The following is a 19,929-nucleotide window of genomic DNA, read 5'->3' as shown; positions in this document are numbered from 1 at the left end:
CCTGTAATTGCCAGTGGCACAGACTAGGGTAATAATTATTACTGCAAGTCAGCGAAATTATTGGGAGTGAGAGAGTCTAAGTACCTACGCCTGCAATAAACAAAATCCTATTTAATTGATCATGTTAATCAATGGGAGAAGCAGAGCCTTTTCATGTTGATCTAACAGTAATATCAATCTGATTCACGTTAATTAGATTAGTGTAATTGATGGTGCCTGAATGTCCTTTTTGGAGGCGACGCGTGTATTTAGTTATCTGCTGCAGGCCTGTGTGTGTGTGTGTGTGTGTGTGTGTGTGTGTGTGTGTGTCTGTCTGTGTGACTTGGCAGCGTCGAGCAGGAATCTCTCAGTGTTTTTGAGCAGATTTACAGCCATATAAATCCACCAGTGCTGCACCACGTTGCTCTCTTGCTCCATAATCGCAACATCAGCTCACTGTTCCCACTGTCCATTCCACTGTCCATTAAAGACTACTCTCTTTAATGCGTAATGCCTTCCTACAGGGCAGTGCTTTTTTTCTAGACTGAATTGGGTTCAAACAGGGACTCTCGAAGGTAAGTGTACTTGGAGTACTCTGAAGTGACCTTCAAATGACTTTCTGTGCGCTTTGAGATGCCTGATTCTTTTTGTGTGAATGAATGTGCCTTCAGCGGGCTGAAGATGGCCTCAGCCAAATCGATGCAGCCCAACCTCCTTGAAATGACACACACGGGCATGTGCACACCGGCACGCACACACACACACAGTTTTCAGTTAAGTCTACCGGTAAATAAATACACCATGCCCAAATCAGAACAGATGACAAACATTATATACTTGTACACACCTACACACACACTGACAAAAATAAGTGAGCCACTGACCTTGACTGCACTGCTCCAGCAGTTTGGGGAAGAAAAACCTATTGAGGAAGGAGACACAGACAGATAAGCCTGACTCACACACACACTTGACTCAGACGCTCACAAGGCCACAGCAAGACCATGAGCAGGGGGGCTTCTGTATAGCTACTTCAGTACTTGATCCTGATTTGTCACAAAAATATGGAAAATTCTTTTTATGTGCTTCTTATTTCTCAAACATAATCGTACACTGAGAATGACTAACTCTTTAGCGTAAGCATGAATGTAAACAGACCTTATGAGTCCACTGCATAAATTTGGGATACAACTGAATGAAATCAGAGCTCAGGACCAGAGATCTACCAGTACAAAATACTGCAGCAACAGTAAGAATCTATACATCCAGTTTATTATATATATATATATATATATATATATATATATACTGTATATCCAGTCTATCCTGTGATCCAATCTAGGCAAGACACACATTTTCATGTAATTTGCTTGATTTATTATTTATTATTTATCATTCAGTTATTTGATGAAACTGGGCTAGCAATCAGATAAAAATATACATTTGAACAATATGTATTTATTATGTAATTGTACACATTAAAACACTAAAGTTCAGTCTTATTATCAACTATTTTGTTTTTACAAAATATGTCATTAGGACAAGCCTACAGTACCTGTGCTCCATGTAAGAGCTGAGAGGACTCACACAGGCAGTCACTGCCCCCACCCTCACACTTGACCTCACCACAGGGTCAGGGTGAGACACAATACACTGCACCACCTCCAGTACGTCTGTGTACCTACACACACACACACACACACACACACACACACATACACACACACACGCACGCACGCATACACACACACACACACATATACAGTACACACACACACACACAAAGAATTTAGTGCCCAAGACATATCTATAAAACATTTCTTATTTCTGTGGTGTCTGTTTGTGAGAAGAGCACTTGGCTGAACAACTGAAATGTCAACTGGTCTGAAGGCTCAGAATTCATTTAGAAGTGTATTGAGTGTTTCTCTCAAAACACTAACAAAGACAAAACACCACCAGACGTCCTTGAGCAGACGGCCCTAAGACAGCAAACACAACTCGAAACACCACCAGACGTCCTTGAGCAGACGGCCCTAAGACAGCAAACACAACTCGAAACACCACCGTTCCTTATATGTTCCGCCATGGACATACAAAATCTTTTCTGTTTCTTTACATAACCTGCTGCCACCTCGATCGCTGGTTGAACCTGTATGCTTGTGAGGACCACTGTTATACTGCCAATGGGTATACAGTTCCCTTCACAGTGGCAGGCAAGGCATAAAATGGCATATTTGGGATGAGTGGGATGAGTTGACGGGCTCTGTTTCATTTGCATATACTGATTTTACAAAATATGACTGAAACTACTATCACTAAAGCGGGGATCACCCTGACCAGCGGCAAGCGGCAGGTTTCCTGTTGTTCTCTATGGTTCGCTAGCGGAACGGTGGTAGCGCTGGCGTAATGCTAGCGTTGAACAAGCTGAGCGCTAGCCTAGAAATCTAGACGCGCCCCTAGCGGCAGCAAATTACTGTACATTTGCTGCCAGGGCTAGTCTAGCAACTCTCCGTTGGCTTGTGAGCTCCAGAAATCGAAACTTAATCAGGCCAATGAAATCGTGTATAGAGTCGTTAGGTGGGCTTAACATAATGATGGCAGAAAGATGGCTGCTGGCGAACAGTGTGACACGAATATCAGCTTTTATTAAGTTGGCAAACGTTTGAACTAGCCAACTAGCTCAGCTGGTGGGAAACGCATGGGACTCCTATTGCGTGCAGAGGGAATTTGAAAGACAACTGATTATCCTGCCCCTCGGACTGAGCACTGCGAACGGTGAGTGCCCAGACCCTACATTTTAATGTGGGTCTGGCTTGTCAGGCTAGCTGAGCCCTGAACTTGGTTCAACTTTCAAAGCGCAACGCGAGCGTATTCAATTGTCAATTTAGGCAAACCATTTTTGTTGCTTAGGAACGAGATAGAACTTATTATGGTCTGAGTGTTGCGTTACGCTTGCCGCTGCCATTTGCCGCTGGCCAGTGTGATCCCTGCCTAAAGGTTTACACAAAAGAGATACATCAAAAGGGTATGAGTACATAAGTGTGTTTGTATGTACATCATGGTCCATGATACACACATATTCATCCTTACCCTGGGGTCGTCAGCAGAACTCTCTGTTCTGGTTGCTTCTGGTTCTCGACCACTTTGCTGAGGAACTGTTGCAGGTGAGAGGCACTGAAGCCAATAGCGTCTGGAGAGGGGCGGTACATCATCCACCTGCCAACCAATCAACAGATCAGCTCACACACCTCACAACCAATTAAAATAATACATCACATAATAGTGAGACTGTGGAAGTGGAGCCGAGTCCAACTCACCTCTTAGACTCCTGATTGAGGCTGAGCAGGAAATCACACAAGCTCTCCTTATGGCTTCCTGGCAGCCCAGTGATCACAGAGACCACCACCTGTTCCCAGCACACACACACACACACACACGCACAGACACGTATACACACACAGACACGTATACACACATAAACACCCAGACAAACACATACACCCAGAAGAAAATAGACATACAGTACTGCAAATGAGGTACATCTATACATACTTCCACTTGCAAGGACAGTGTAAAGGACAAAGTGAACCATGCTGTTTGTTGTTGTTGTTGTTGTTTGCACTCCGACAGCCTCTCGTTGAGACGTGTTTCTTATGTACTAATTTTGTAGCTGGGCAAACTTGTTGTGTTGTGTTTTTGTGCTAACCTTGTACTTGTGTTAACCTTGTACCTGAGTCCCACTCAGACATGGTGTGTGTGTGTGTGTGTGTGTGTGTGTGTGTGTGTGTGTGTGTGTGTGTGTGTGTGTGTTGTGTGTCTGTTGGTTCACATTTATGTGTGTGTGATTGTGCTTGCGCTCGTGTGTGTTGACCTTGGGTTTGTTCTCAGGCAGACTTGCACTGATGTGTGTGTTGGGGAACAGCGCCTCCAAGTGATCAATGTTTACAGGTTCATCACACACACTGCTGCATAGGGCAAAATGCTGCCGGAACCTGCAGGGCAAAAACACACTCACATGATCATCTTTCAGTACCCAGAACAACACACACAATATTCATCAGCCTTTCATCAGCAATTTGTATTTTAGTGTATGTCTACATTTTGTGTGAGTGTGTGTCTGTGTATATGTATGTGTTTGTTCATCTTTCTTTGTTTATTTATAAGTGTGTGTGTGTGTGTGTGTGTTCTGGCACATGCGAGTGTGCTTACCTATCAAGCTCAGGGAGATCGGGGTATGCCGTCTTAAGCACTACTCTCTGTTTGAGTGCAGATGAACTGGGACCCTCATTGAATATCTGCAATCTGGAGTACCTGTGAGGAGAAGATCACACACAAACACCCACCCACACACACACACAAACACCCATACACACACACCATCTGTGTGAGGGCAGGTTGGGAGATCAGAGAGCTGCTTGTTGCTGCTCCCAGGCAGACTTTGACGCGGGCGGGCAGCCACATCTGAGACAGGAAGGAAAAGAGGCTGCCGGGAGAGCTTAAGGCTCCAGCGTGCAACTGGGTCAACATCTGCTGCAGGACACACCGGGGACTTCCATCATCCTGTCACACACCTTAATGGCTCTGTGTGTGTGTGTGTGTGTGTGTGTGTGTGTGTGTGTGTGTGTGTGTGTGTGTGTGTGTGTGTGTGTGTGTGTGTGTGTGAGAGAGAGTGTTTGTAGGAGTATGAGGGGGAATGTGAGTGTGAGTTTGTGTGTGTGTGTTGTGTGTGTCCTTGTGTGTGTGCCTGCATGTGTGAAAATCATTTTCAGAAATGCCACTATGGGGAAATACCCTCATATGGGGGCAAACACTGGCAGTCTGACAGTGGGATCTGTTAACTGAAATAACCTTGCTGTCTGCTATTTCCCCTTGAGTGAAATCCCCATGCCATTGTGTGTGTGTGTGTGTGTGTGTGTGTGTGTGTGTCTTACATGCTCATTTGCTCCCCACTAAGTTGACCTGCGTCCACCATCTGCAGGCTGAAGGTTGAGTCTGGCCCATGCCACACCTGAAGGACCTGTAACAACATATCACACACCATTACACTTGGGCCAGGAAGTGTGAGTGTGTGGATGCAATCACCCCTGTCGCTCTCAGTGAGCCATGGCTCTGACAATGTGTGCATGTGTGTGTGCGCACGCGCGCGTCAGGGATGGAAATTGGCCACCCGCCCCCCGCCAAATGCGGGTAGTTTTGTGCGCTGGCGGGTGAATTTGGTCAACTTACCAGCCACTGTGGCGGGTAGATAAATAGAGCTAGCATAGGCTACCACAAATAGTCAGATCCGATCTAATTTTCATAGTTATTGACGGTTAAAAATAAGAAAGTGTCTGTAGGGATCATGTAACGTTAGGCTACCAGCCGTAAATCGCGCTGATTTGAAGTTCAACAACTACCAGTGAGCCGCCACCTGCAGCACAGCCCAGCACAGCCCAGCATAGCCTATAGTCACTGGTGCAGTGCTTCACTTTTTGCCATTACCATTAAGAAACTGTCGCTATGCTCTCATGTGCCACTGCTAGCTTATTTCAGGATGACTGCATAAACAAATCTAGTGAGATCTGTGGATCTGCGTTGTATCTAAACAGACTAATATTCTCACGCAAATATGTCTTTTGAAGTGGCCCGTAGCTATTTTAATCCGGCCCGCGACACCTTAACGGAAAACAAGATGATGCTACTATTTAGACCTATGAGGCAAACAGGCGGACATCTCCACACCCATTCGTCGTGGTGGAATATCCCACAAACTTTTCATTCAAGAGATTAGCCTACATATCAGAATAAACAGCAGAATTTACCGAACACATAGGTGTAAAGCAGGGGTCTCAAACTCAAATGAGCTGGGGACCACTTCTGCCAACGTCATCTGATTGGAGGGCCGGCTATTTCTGAAAATGCAATGTTCTTTTTTTCAAATACCACACAAAACTGCAAACAGAAAGTGCAAGTGTTTTTATCTAGTTTTAGACACCTGTGCTAGCAACCTTAGCTTATAAATAAAATAATGATAAAATAAATATTAATACAAATTATAAAACAAACAAAAATCATAAAAACGGGTATGTGTGTGTTTCACACCAAATAAAAATATTTTCCTCTCATAACTTTTCTAAACCTGCCAAACTAGGCGTCAGGGTTAAGAAAGCAACACCATTGGATTTTTATATCAAAATTTCAAAAGGCCATGGCTTGAAAGTGGTCAGAGATGAAGTCCTACTGTAAATGTAAAAATCTTTGAGTATAAACAAAAGTTTATGAAGGGGGTAAATGTACCCATCACTGGATGGCAAGCACCTCAAATGATGCACCTTTCAGTAAATACTGGATGAACATATTTGAGCAGGTTTACTTTCCTTTTTTTCATATTACCCACATAACAAATTAACAGGAAAACACCTTAATACCAACACCTAAGATGTATATGGTTTAGTGATGTATTACTAAACCACAAGGCCTACAATAAAGTATTCTGGTCAAATCAGTTCCTATCGCGGGTCATCTGAGTACCCAGAAGTTTGCATAGTTCGTTTCTACTAGCCCTGCTGTCTGTACCACGTCCATTACGGACACTTTCATCACGATTACCACTGCAACCTCCAAGCTATGTTGGGCAGAGGGTCGAAATAAGCATGGTATGGTTAGTGGACACCGTCACGATACACAAAAAGACGCACCTCCATTCACAGGCGCACTGTGACTATCACTGTCAATAGACGATCGATCATAATCTCCAAAAGGATATTCTCCTTCAGAATCAGAATAGGTGAATAACATAGCCTACCTAAGACTTCATCACACGTGAACGTTTTTCAACATTAGGTGTAGGCCTATTTCTGCTTCAATTTGTGCAAAACTATGGCCTGCATCGCTTCCACGTCATTACAAATGCACGTCTTTGTGTTTCTCGCGTGTAATACAAGTATTTCCTGAAAACTTTGCGCAGCGATTTTGGGTTTGAATCAAGCTCTGGATGTCTAGCACATTGTAGAGCAGAGTAGGCTACAAATGAGATTTGTCACCGTACTTGGATCTATCGTCTATTTTAATCAGTATCGTTGTTTGTCGCAATTAAAAATAGGGCCGAATTACATTATTATTTTGACATACGTCGCGGGCCGGACGTGGGCCGGATTTGGACCCCTGGTGTAAAGCATTCCGTTATTCAATTAGCCGTTCCAGAGTAATCCGGTTTTGAAATTAAAGCAAATGTCTACGAGGTCTCTAACTTTGGACTGTTGTAATACACGATACGGCCAAATACAAAATAAATGTTAACAATATCGCCTAGATAACTGTAAATATTAAAAGCTGTGAATTTATTGTTCAGTGCATGATTTCATAGGCCAAACAGAAAATAAATACTAAATGTTAAATATAGCCTTTAAATATTTAAATCAGATGATGTACAGTATAGTTAGATCAAGTTGGAGAGTCGATTATAGGATGCTCCAGAACTCACACAAACGGAGTCTTAAAGGAGCCACACCACTTTTATGACATGACATATGGCATATTATTGTGGTTATGTTGGCTTTTAGCTTTGTTGCTACTGTGCTTGTAGGTTTAGGGCAAAATTCAGCACATTTTAGTCGTATTGCAATAATGCCGATAACCGTGATCATTTTAAGTAGCCTAGGCTACTATAATCATGATATCACATTTTCATGCCATTTCTCTTGTGGCTGGTAAAAAAGTTAAGTGGCTGGTAGATTTTGGAATCCACCAGCCACAGTGGCATGTGGAAAAAATATTTAATTTCCATCCCTGGCGCGCGTGTGTGTGTGTGTGTGTTGGTGTGAAATGTTTATGTGAGTTCACCTATGAGTAGAGGCTCTGATAGAGTATATACTGACCCCTCCAGTGACTGCTTATGTGTGTGTGTGTGTGTGTGTGTGTGTATGTGTGTGTGTGTGTGTGTGTGTGTGTGTGTGTGTGTGTGTGTGTGTGTGTGTGTGTGTGTGCTTACTTGTGAGTACAGGCTTCTGTAGCTCTTGGTGCTGTGTGTTAAGGCCAGGCCCAGGCAGTGGTCTTTGCTTTGCAGGTGGAAGGGGAGGTGTGGGAGCAGAGAACTCTCGTACTCCACATACAGCACTGACAGCTTTGACAGAGAGTCCTACGAGACAGACAGACAGACAGACACACACACACACACACACACACACACACACACACAGGTCTTATTCATCACAATCAACAATCACAGCATACATACACTCACACACACACACACATACACACACTGACAGCCATGATCAATGTCATCCTACAGGAAATGACAGAGTGCTCTGTAAATCAATGAAAGGAAGCTTTGAAATGACCGGTGCGGTGGTGAGAGGAGTGTGTGCAGAGGTGTCTGTACCCCGTCATACAGCTTGACGCCTTTGATGTGGTTCTTGGAGAGAGTGACCGCACCGTACTGGGGATGGACAAACAGCAACCCCTCTGAGAAAAACACCAGTTTACCTGCAGCACACACACACACATGCACACACACAAGAAAGAGAGGTTTAACCATAAGTCTCTAGTAAAAAAAGGAGACAGAACAAACAGACATGAGAGGGTTGGCCAATAGAGAGAGAGAGAGAAAGAGAGAGAGAAAGAGAGAGAGAGGGAGAGAGAGAGAGAGAAAGAGAGAGAGGGAGAGAGAGAGGAAGAGAAAGCAAGAGAGAGAGAGGGAGAGAGAGAGAGAAAGGAAGAGGGAGAGAGACAGACAGAAAGAAAAAAAGAGAAGGTCTTACCTTCTTCAGGTGTGCAGAGTGGGCTAGAGGAAAACACCTGGGCTGAGTCTCCAACAGCCAGGAGGGTCCCCAAACATGTTCCTTCCTCAGCCTACACCCACACACACACACACACACACACACACACACACAGTGTTTTTGTTAACGACTTTATGGATGAGTAAGAAATGTGTGCAAACGCTACTGAATGCATGGTGTATCAGATTGTGTGTAGAGTATTAGCACAGTGGTAGTCAACTCGTACCTTCAGCAACTGCTGGGCGTGCTCAGAGAGTTTCACATCACTGTCATCCACCTGTGAAATATTACACACGCACACATTTAGTCTACAAAATATTTGCTCAGAAAAATGAGTGGCCATCCACAAAACAGGAGGGAGAGAGAGGGAGTCTAAAATGGAGGCGTACCAGCCAGGAGACATATCGTGGCACTGAGGAGGTGAGGATGGTGAAGCAGCTGTCTGAGGACATGGCGCCATCTGCAGGATACAGGAGGTACAACACATTACATACACACCCACACCCACGCCATAGCCGTGGGAAGTGGGGGTGCTGGGGGTGCGGCAGCACCCCCTGCAGGAAAGCACGCGTATTTATGTGTCATACACTCACGATCAGAAAAAAAAAAAGAAGCTCTCCGTCCCCCTGTCTATTATTCTATTATGCACTAAAAAATGTTACATTAGACCTGGGAGATCTAAACAAAAACTAAACAAATTAACAAAACAAACCTGAGGGAGATATCCTGACGCTAGCTTTATGGTACGACAATATGCCATATTAAGTAGCTGAATATTACCGTGAAAATCTTCAGCTTAAAATGATGCATAGTGTTATCGGGGAGTTTCGGTGCACCACGGTGAAAGGTGGCATGGATATTGAGTAAGCTCCATCCACAAACAAGAGCTCTCTTCAGTGAGGTACATGAACTTATTCATCTGTGTCTTTGTGTGCCTGTTTCAGTGGCCTCCTCAGAGCGTTCTTTCTCTTCTTTTTGAAAGTGTAGGTGAAAGGCTACACTGTGCGTTTATGATGTTAGCATTTGTTGTAGGCTATATTTGTGATATGTGGATCAATTTAATGTAGGCTAGCCTATGAAGATTGCGTTGTGTAGGCCTATGTTGCATATGTTTTGAGTTATGTGTTCTGTCTAATATGCTGTGCGATAGGGTCTTTAGCCTGTTTTGACACCCATGTCAGAAGCGTCAACAATTATTAGGTTTTATTAATGTTGGTGTTCAACAGTTTTATATTTCACGTGTCACCGTCGATTTCGGTGCAAGGCTACAGCAACTTTGTTACCTTACTAGTGTAGCGTCAGATAGCAGACGGTTACTTTGTTTGTTAGTATCAATCTGTGGTTAGCCATAATGTTCTTGACAGTGATGTATGCCTGTGCTGTGCCAGTATGCTGTTGTCCATTAACAGAGAAAGGCGTTTAAATAAAATACAATAACTTTTTTACCATTTCAATAAAGCCTATTTTTCCTGGCAAACTAGCACCCCCCCCCCCCCCCGACTACAGCACCCCCAACCAAAACTCACTTCCCACGGCCCTGACCCACGCACAGCTTTTTGGCATTTTCATTCAATAAAGTTTATTATATCGGGACACAAACAAGCAAACATCACCAATACACAAACACAAACACACAGACACACACACACACACGCCACCTTTGTCCTGGATGTAAATGCTGGACTCTAGGAAGGACTCGGAGAAGATGACAGAGCCCAGTTCAGTTCCTGCACGCTGGAGATCGGGGATGTCATACACCGACATGGACGCCTGCAGGAGGAGTAACAGCGCCACCCCGTCAGTCCCAAACAATACCAACCACCACCCACAGCTGTTCTGTAACCTCTCTCCACCCTTAGGGTGGACTCATCAACAGGATTCCTTACGATTACACACACTCTCTGGGACAGCATGAGCTCTATATAATCAGCATGGGTTCATTTAAGTGACTAAGACATACAACTCATGCAGTGACCTTAGGACCTTGGGAATCGCAAAGACACAAATAGGCCCAAATGAGATTCACTTACAGTTTTCACCAGGAAGCGGCTCTCTGGTTGACTCAAGGGCACCACCCTACAAGACACAAACAGTGCAGTTATGGATGTGTGTGATTGTGTGTGTGTGTGTATGTGAGACAGAGAGAGATAGAGAAACAGAGAGAGAGAGAGAGAAATATTGCAGAGTGCATTGCTTTGCTTCTGTGTGTGTGTGTGTGTGTGTGTGTGTGTGTGTGTGAGAGAGAGAGAGATTGCAGAGTATGTTGCTATTTGTGTGTGTGTGTGTTTGTGTCCTAGATCAACCCACCTTCCCTCATTATTCACAGCCTGAATGCTAAACACGGCCTTCGACCTAAAACAGAGCACAGACAGACACTAAACTTCAGATGACCCATTTCACGAGATAAAACAATAAACAAAGGGATACAAACATTTGTTTGATATAACAGTTTAATATAGCCAGTGTGAGTGTGAGTGAGTGTGAGTGAGTGTGTGTGTGAGTGTGAGTGTGAGTGTGCGTGTGTGTGTGTTTGATATAACAATTTAATATATAGCCAGTGTGTGTGTGTGTATTTGATATAACAATTTCATAGCCAGTGTGTGTGTGTGTGTGTGTGTGTGTGTGTGTTTGATATAACAATTTAATATATAGCCAGTGTGTGTGTGTGTATTTGATATAACAATTTCATAGCCAGTGTGTGTGTGTGTGTGTGTGTGTGTGTTTGATATAACAATTTAATATATAGCCAGTGTGTGTGTGTGTATTTGATATAACAATTTCATAGCCAGTGTGTGTGTGTGTGTGTGTGTGTGTGTGTGTGTGTGTGTGTGTGTTGTTTGATATAACAATTTAATATATAGCCAGTGTGTGTGTGTGTATTTGATATAACAATTTCATAGCCAGTGTGTGTGTGTGTGTGTAGTGTGTGTGTGTGTGTGTGTGTGTGTGTGTGTGTGTGTGTGTCGGTCACCTTAGAGCATTCCTATACTGGGTTAAACCGAGGGAGTCCAAATTACGCTGAAATGTCTGCTCTGCAACATCCTTTGCCTGAAAAAGCCAAACAAAAGCACAATGTCAACACATACACACCCAACCACACCCACAAACAGACACACCATCAAAAACAGAGAAAAAGCAAATGTATTTCAGTGAAGAGGTGTGTACCATGTGTCTAGGATGGTTGACTGGAAAGTAGGGCTGAGCGATTTTGGAAAATAACTGAATTGCAATTTTGTTTTTAACTCTTTAATATGCGATTTTTTTTTTTAACTCTTTAACAACGTTATCAGCAGTTAGCAGCATGCATGTCAGAATCTTAGCTGGTAAGCTAAATGTTAGAACACAGCTGGATTGTTGTGGCTTGCTGCTGTTTGTCAACTACTCGCATATTAACTGTGACATGAAATGTTTGCGCCGCCAACCCCGTCGGATATCTTAAATGCACCCTCTTATCACTGTCCTCTACAGCCAATAGTCAGTTGGATAAAAGTTACCAGAGAGAGTTGCAGCGAATGGCCGTGTAGCCTAAACAGTCGTGAAGTTGTAAAAGTCAGCTGGAAAAGTTAACAACAAGTTACCAGCGAGAGTTGCAGCACACGGGAGTAGGAGAAAGAAACTAGGAACCAGGGACATGGCAATTATCCAGCAAAAGGTAATGAAGAGGGGTTTTTTTTAACCAAAATAGCTCTCTCTACTGCACTTTAAAGAAGGCAAGTAGTCGCGCGTGCATTTTGCACGTGCTGCGGCCAGTGTGTGATCAGAGAGTAATCGCTGTCTTTGCGTTTAGAAAATCATGTTTGATCACATCACGATATTATCGCAAATGCAATTAATGGTTCAGTTCAGCGCTACTGGAGAGTGCTGTGGAGAGGGGAGTGGGCCGCACCTTACTGATGCTGGAGTTGTAGGAGAAACACTTGATGCCAGAGAAAACCCCTTGAACAGCAGCAGCATAGATCTGAGAGAGCAGCCTGAGGAAAGACACACACACACACACACACTTTAAGAATAGAACAGAACAAAACATCCTTTATGTTCCCTGTCAGATATGTCAAGTTTAAAACAATAAAAGAACATAGCCACAAGTCAGTTACAGAAGGCGCTCAGATCAATACCCCCTCCCTTACAAAAACACTTCAATCTTAAAAAATAAAAAAGAACACAGGGCTTTCTTCCCGACAGCATTCCACATGGAGTGAAGATACAGAGAGTGTGTGTTGAAACAGAACGCACTGAGCTATCACTTATGTACACTCACAGCAGGTCTGTGTTCTTCTGCTGAACGTTGTCATTTCCTGTGATAGAGAGAGAGGAAGGAGTAAGACTCACAGAGCTGTGGAACACACACACACACACACACACACAGTCCCACTCACATGCATACACAAACACACACACATAAACACTCACTTAAAAAACGCTCACACATCATGCACTTCACACTTACCAAGGTATGGGACATGCGTGGTGCCGAAGAAGTATGTTCGTGCACATGCCAGAGGCCCTTTTGGGGCAACGCACTGCAAAACCTGAAAAACACACACACACACACAAACACACATACACACGCACAACCAAATGAACCCAGTGTAACAGAGTTATGTGGGGTAGAAGATGGTACTTTTAGATGGTCTTGTTTACAGGAACAGTGTGTGTGTGTGTGTGTGTGTGTGTGTGTGTGTGTGTGTGTGTGTGTGTGAGGGGGCCTCACCATGTGTTTGGAGCTGGCCCCGCGGGGCCCGGTGTTGCGGATCTGGTGGCCCTCCGAGGGGAAGGTGAAGCAATAGCTCTGGATGTCCTCCATGGACGAGTGGCTCCCAAACAGCGCAAACGGCTGCCAGCTTTTACTGCCCAATGAACACACACACACACACACACACACACACACACACACACACACAGACATAAACACACACATGTACAGACACATTGCACACACACACACACAAAACCATTACGCTCACGATCAAACAGTCTAGTGTTGCTGACAGAAAACAAATGACTTGATGGAGTAATGCATAGCACACATTCCAGCTGGGAAAAGGTTGCTCGAGGGTCTTGCCTGTGATTGATAGCTGTGTCTATATGGGTTAAGATCTGCATGTGTGCACGCACACATGTGTATGTGTGTCTGCAGTGTCGCAGTTACCTTTTGTCTGAGATATTGCTGGAAATCAGTCCGTGGGAAAAGTAAGTGCGGAATGCCTGAGTGGGGAAAAGACAAGAAATGAGCGAATGAGCAAACAGTTAAAGACAGAGTGAGAGAGAGAGAGAGAAAGAGAGAGAGGAATAGGGAGAGAGAGAGAGAGAGAGAGAAAGAGAGACAGACAGACTCAAAGAATAAAAGTGTCTGTGTGAGACAGAATTTCAAGCCTTAATCACTTCTTAAGAGCTCTCAACACTAATTAGTTCGCCTCCACATGTCACCACACCATCACGGTTCAGCTGCTTTCACAAGGCAGCCAGACTCCACGTTAGTGTCGGCTGCTGTGCGGCCATGACAAGTGAATAAATTAGTCTTGAGTTGGCTGCTCCTGGGGGTAACAATCCTGTGGCACTGTGAAATGGGTTTATCACTTCAAAAGCCCATGCTACACAGTTAACCTACAGCACAAACACTAGGCAATGGTGTTATTTGAAAACACTGATGGCGTTTCTTTTCCATCAGCGCTCTCTGGGGCAGTGGTAGTGTAGTGGATAAGGAGCTGGGCTAGCATGCAGCAGCCAGACAAATTTGTTGATTCGATTACTGACTGCCACCACTGTGCCCTTGAGCGAGGCACTTTGCCCTGAGTTGCTCCGGGGAGACTGGCCCTTGTAATAATTGACACATGTAAGTCACTTTGGATAAACGCGTCAGCCACATGAATCAGTCAATAAGTAAGTAACTGGTGGGTTTCTAACCGCAGGTGCTGTGACTTGATTGTCAGGGATCTGTGTGTGTGTGTGTGTGTGTGTGTGTGTGTGTGTGTGTACCTCTCCAGCTTGGGCTTCAGAGAGTTCCTGCATGGACAGCTGTGTCTCAATGTTGAGACTTGAGAAGAAGCTGCTCCACTGCCTCTCAAACAGGGCCAGGTCCTGATACACACATGCATGATATGGGTAAATAAATTACACTAATTTATACTCTCAATAAACACATTCACACGACATGGCATTAGATAGATAGATAGATAGATAGATAGATAGATAGATACTTTATTGATCCTCAAGGGGAAATTCAAGGTCTCAGTAGCATACAGACATCACACACAACATACACACTGCATTACTGTAATAATATAGTATTTGTGCATTAACGTGTGTGTATGTGTGTGATGCAGGTATTTGGTATTGGTGTGTTGGCCTACCTCTGTGATGAGTCGGTCCAGAGACATGGGGTCCAGTCTAGCATACGTCTGCCACACCCTCTCACTCACGTCCATTAGCTGAACAGACCAGAAAATATAGTCATCATTCCAACAACCAACCAACCAACCACACAAATAACCTCAACAAATAATATCACAAATGTTGGTTATCCCTGAAATATACGGTATACGAGTCCAGTTAGCAGTCTGGGTGTTCATCACAGTGAATTATCAAGTCAACCGCACTTGTTTAATAACCTCGTTCATGAAATTGATTGTGTCAGGAACCATTTCAATTTCATCTGGATTCTTTACGGAGTTCACAACTAGATTTCATACAATTCTTCTTCACAATAAAATGGAAATAAGACACTATAGAAATACATTTTTAAATCTTGTCTGTTCTGTTTTAAAAAAGAAGAGATTTATTCTTTCTTTATCAGACCCCAAAATGAGAACAGTCATAGAACTAAATCTTGGTTAGAATTAGATCTATTTAGATTACTGCACTTTCTCACAGATTTGTAATGAAACATAATGAAACAGACTAAAGAGAAGAGTAATATGACTGCCATCTTGATCTTTCAATTCAAAACTTTTGTTCAATGCTTCAGTAAAGTGTCATAAAATAAGCATTTTTTAAAATCTTAAAGGTGCTCTAAGCGATGCTGGGTAACGTCACTTCTGTTGACTTTCAAACAAAACAGAGAGCTAGCTCGCTACTTCCTCCCCCTCCCTCTCGTGCTGCTCCCGTGCAATTTAAACTTTCCTAAACGCGCATCTCGTCTGTGATTTGCTGGAACAGTTTGTTATGTTTTTTATGGGCTAGTTTGCCCAGGTTGTTTTTCTTGCCTGTCCACAGAGATCGCGTTTTTTTACAGTGTATTCAGGACACAGACAGCTAGTGGTTGGTTAGATCATGTTTGCAGTAAGTGACATAAAATGTTTTAGCCTAAAAAAACGTGTGGCATCACTTAGAGCATCTTTAAAAACTTTCAACTACCTTATCAAACAAAATCCAATCACCTTTGCACTGAAACTGCGGCTCCTGCCAGCTATCTCTGCCCCTGGCTGTTGTCCTTTCATAACATGTCCCTTACAATCAATTACACAGCACTTACAGTTCAGTTTGACTCTTACACTCAATAAAAATGATATTCTGAGAGGCCTTATATTGCTTCAATATTAAAATTAAATTTGTCATCTACATTTCTGTTGGTAAATTATGCTTCGATTTTGTTCAGTCTCTACCTTCTGTGTAACTGAATCTGCTGCTGTAATAAAAAGTGCTCTTCATTGCTGTAAATGTAAATTGGTCTGTACCTTATATTTCATGGTGAAAAACCCTCCAGCTCCAATTCCCTCCAGAGCAAAGGCCTGAATGATGGGCCACTTCTCCAGCATAAACATGTCAAATTTCTGCATGTGACCTTTAAGAACATACACATACACACACACACAGAAAATAAGACAAAGCACAAGCGCTGATTAAACTGTAGCTAAAGCGTGAGTGTGTGGGTGAGATGGGGAGCTGGACTGACCCTGGGAGCTGTAGGGAATCCCAATGCGGCTACAGTCCTGCACCATGGACACAAAACTAGAGATCTTGAACTCCTCCGCTGCCTCTTCATCCTCATACTGACAGAGAGAGAGAGAGAGAGAGAGAGAGACAGAGACAGACACAGTAAGAAACAAGCACACAAGCATACAGTATGTAGGAGCAAAAAAGAGAAATAAAAAGGATACAGTAGAACAAGGAAGAGACAGAAAAAAAACAAAAGAAATATATAATATAAATATATATACAAGAGCCAGCAAAAAGGAGATACAGTAGAAACCGAGACTGACAACAATATGATAGTGAAAGAGACATGAGGAGAAAGGGGGGAAAGAGGTTTATCTTAAAGTGATTACTATGTCATGGGATTAAAGTCATTAACCTCAGAAAAGGGATCAGTTTGGGCATATGCTTGTGCCCTGGGAGGGAGCGGTAGGAGGGCGGTGTGGCAGATTGGGGGCACTGTCCATGCCCAACTAACTCAGGGTTACCTCTGTCTCTGTCATGCAGTGCAGATGGAGGTTCCTCCAGTGGGCTACGAAGGGCAGCAAGTACTCATAATTCAACGGGTTGCAGTACAGGTGGACGCTCTCGGCTTTAATCAGCAGGATCACATCTGCAGGCAAAAAAAAAAGAAGCAACAAACAGACTTAAAAACACACACACACAGATCACCAGACTGAAACCAAGAGGGAAAACACAACCTCCAGATAAACACAATGTAACAGAGTACAGCCAGAGGGCAAGCGGGGCCTGGCAGGAAAACAAGCGCCGATAAACATCGCCAAAATAAAAGGGCAAGGAAAAACAAAGGCAAAGGCAGTGGGGGGAGACAAGGCAACTCGAGAGCTGTCATCACGTGCAGCCCTGTCTTCTGGCAAGGCCCATCCACGTGCTGATATCTGCCCCCATCCCCCGCGCTCAACCCCCCCCCCCGGTGCATTCCTGACCGCTGAGACAGCGGACACGACTCAAGGGTCTCCCCACTCCAGTCCGGCAGCTGTGCTGGGCTTTTGTCCCTCAGCTCAAGTATACGCCAGCTAATTATTACATGACTTTCGATACAGCCACAACATTTTCTCTAAATAACTGATGATAACTACTGAAATAACTACTGAAATAACTAATACCAGCAACATTCCCTTATTTGGTGAAATTGACCTATAAACACAACCATTTGTTTTGTCTGTGCCGCAACATATTCTTTTTAAACACAGCCATTACACAAGCCAGCAGTAAAGAAATAAAAAATAAAGTAGAAGTATACCAGCTACACTCAGGGTCCGATGTACAAAGAAAGCACTAATACCGAGTTTTGGTATGCGCAGAAAGCCAACGCTGTGCTTTGTCATGATGCATGGAATTTACTAAGCTGTCACTTCATTACGTAAACAGCGTTCATCACCGCCCCCTCTACAACACAAATTGCGTGCCCACAGCTGAACCACAAGCACAGCTGAATGGAGTTAACCGATTGCGACATTAACAAGAATCAAAGTTTAGCGATCATACATGATAATAACATGTCAACAAGCAGCGATATACAGGCTAGGCCTAGTAGTTCTTCTAATCCACTTATAAAAACACTTTACTGCACGTAGACTATGGCTGACTTAATTACCTAGTCTAGCAGATTGGGAAGTGGATGTTGTGAAAGTGAAAATATGATATTAGAAAGGCAAACAAAAGTTTAGGCTGCTTTTCACATAGTACAATGAAGAAAACTGATGCTCTGAATACTGATTCAGCTGTCTCTAAAAGTTTCTCTAATTGACACATTTAACCGGAATTTGGATTACACCTGCTTTTAACAGGCAGAAGTTTTTCACTGCAAAACAGATGTGCGCTGTTTTCATACATATGGCGGAATACCTAATCAATCGGTATTAACACTTCTCCTCCCCTGTTTGCGCGATACTCCCACTTCTCTTTCGCCTTCCTATAAATGCATATATCAGTAAGAAAAGCGCTGATAGCCATTTTGTGCTCTAGTGGCACGCAAAATGCGCTTTGATCTAAGTGCAATCAGTTTTGTACATAAGATGCCATGTTTTAAGGTACAAAAAGCATGAGAAACAGGCGGTAATTTGGCGGTAATTATTAGTACATCTAGGCACCAGTTTTTCTGCCATAATAGTTAACTTGTGCTAGTTAGTTAATAGTTAATAGATAGTTACTTTGTATTAAACACATAATAGCTTCACGGTATACAAAAAGAGTCTCTGTGGAGAAGGTAGTAGGCCTTAGGTTTGATAGGGGATACGCACCGTCCAGCACCTCTTCTGCAAGGTCATCTGAGATGTGATCCAGGTCCAGCTGGTTGGGCCGATACAGGCCAAAGAACAGGTAGTTTGCCAGCTCAGTGCAGCCCTCATTGTACCGGCTATCAATTCCTGACGCACACACATAGACAAAGACATTCAACACCGAAGCAGTTGTACCCCCTTTGCTTAGGAACAGAGAGGACTGGTTAGGCCACCAGCCCCAGGGGTTTAATACATTAACACACAAGGCTTCAGATATGTGCTTAATCCATAAGACATCCATATCGCATAAGTCAAATTTTCAATGGAGGATTATAGATTTGAAATTTAGTAATTATGAATTTAATCTCTCTCTCTGTTTGATACTTAATAATAGTAAATGTAATCTGTAACACACACACACACACACACACACCAACACAGTCACACAGAATTTTGAATAGATCTGTATAAGGATTATAAGGTCATTCTCTAAAATGAGGCTGAACACCATGGGGTTAGGATTATTCATCTAATCATAATACCTTCCAGTTACACTATCTTTCACTGTCGTATATGGACCCCCACACACACCCACACACACCTAAAGAGCAGAGTATGGCATCAGGTGCGTTGCTGGCGCCATCCTTCAGTAGGGCCTGGAGCTGTCGCAGGCGAGAGCAGCTGGGGAACAAACAGGTTAAAGTTACATTGAGGACGGCTATCAGATTCACAAGATGCAATCTTCTAACCTCCATGCCTTAAGCCTGAACACTGTACAGAGATGCTACTGTGACACAACAAACATGGCTAAAGGGGGAGTAAGGGTACGTTCAGGCTTCTTTTTCTGACAAGAAAAGTTGTGCAGACCACTTTTTCAGTTTTTAAAAAATCTGCCATTGTTTTTACTCCAAAAAGCTTAGACTTAGGGTGTTTTTTTCTAACCTGACCCTAGCCAGATGAATTTCGTTCCGCTTAGCTCCGCCTAGCTTCACTCACATCCATCTGGGACCTCTTCCATTGAGAGTGATTTCTGCAAC

General features: G+C 43.5%; 1 protein-coding gene across 1 annotated transcript in view; it reads right to left on the bottom strand.

Annotated features, from left to right (window-relative positions):
* The window catches only part of dnaaf9 (dynein axonemal assembly factor 9), a 34,325-nt gene that overhangs the window by 10,939 nt on the left and 3,457 nt on the right, over nucleotides 1-19,929 (bottom strand). Inside the window, exons 3-30 of the mRNA XM_048227373.1 lie at nucleotides 19,494-19,573; nucleotides 18,914-19,039; nucleotides 17,138-17,262; nucleotides 16,630-16,726; nucleotides 16,412-16,518; nucleotides 15,089-15,166; nucleotides 14,715-14,816; nucleotides 13,888-13,943; nucleotides 13,450-13,585; nucleotides 13,186-13,267; nucleotides 12,997-13,033; nucleotides 12,625-12,709; nucleotides 11,710-11,786; nucleotides 11,046-11,090; nucleotides 10,769-10,814; nucleotides 10,397-10,508; nucleotides 9,128-9,198; nucleotides 8,965-9,015; nucleotides 8,721-8,811; nucleotides 8,342-8,445; nucleotides 7,949-8,095; nucleotides 4,911-4,996; nucleotides 4,189-4,290; nucleotides 3,851-3,971; nucleotides 3,297-3,385; nucleotides 3,070-3,195; nucleotides 1,535-1,660; nucleotides 864-901 (exon numbers count right to left, since the gene is read on the bottom strand). Coding sequence (XP_048083330.1) covers nucleotides 864-901; nucleotides 1,535-1,660; nucleotides 3,070-3,195; nucleotides 3,297-3,385; nucleotides 3,851-3,971; nucleotides 4,189-4,290; nucleotides 4,911-4,996; nucleotides 7,949-8,095; nucleotides 8,342-8,445; nucleotides 8,721-8,811; nucleotides 8,965-9,015; nucleotides 9,128-9,198; nucleotides 10,397-10,508; nucleotides 10,769-10,814; nucleotides 11,046-11,090; nucleotides 11,710-11,786; nucleotides 12,625-12,709; nucleotides 12,997-13,033; nucleotides 13,186-13,267; nucleotides 13,450-13,585; nucleotides 13,888-13,943; nucleotides 14,715-14,816; nucleotides 15,089-15,166; nucleotides 16,412-16,518; nucleotides 16,630-16,726; nucleotides 17,138-17,262; nucleotides 18,914-19,039; nucleotides 19,494-19,573 — 2,543 coding nt within the window. The remainder of the gene's footprint in view (nucleotides 1-863; nucleotides 902-1,534; nucleotides 1,661-3,069; nucleotides 3,196-3,296; nucleotides 3,386-3,850; nucleotides 3,972-4,188; nucleotides 4,291-4,910; nucleotides 4,997-7,948; nucleotides 8,096-8,341; nucleotides 8,446-8,720; nucleotides 8,812-8,964; nucleotides 9,016-9,127; nucleotides 9,199-10,396; nucleotides 10,509-10,768; nucleotides 10,815-11,045; nucleotides 11,091-11,709; nucleotides 11,787-12,624; nucleotides 12,710-12,996; nucleotides 13,034-13,185; nucleotides 13,268-13,449; nucleotides 13,586-13,887; nucleotides 13,944-14,714; nucleotides 14,817-15,088; nucleotides 15,167-16,411; nucleotides 16,519-16,629; nucleotides 16,727-17,137; nucleotides 17,263-18,913; nucleotides 19,040-19,493; nucleotides 19,574-19,929) is intronic.

Source organism: Alosa alosa, chromosome 19, assembly GCF_017589495.1.
Source record: "Alosa alosa isolate M-15738 ecotype Scorff River chromosome 19, AALO_Geno_1.1, whole genome shotgun sequence".
Taxonomy (NCBI): domain Eukaryota; kingdom Metazoa; phylum Chordata; class Actinopteri; order Clupeiformes; family Clupeidae; genus Alosa; species Alosa alosa.
This window is presented reverse-complemented; position numbering and strand designations above follow the sequence as displayed.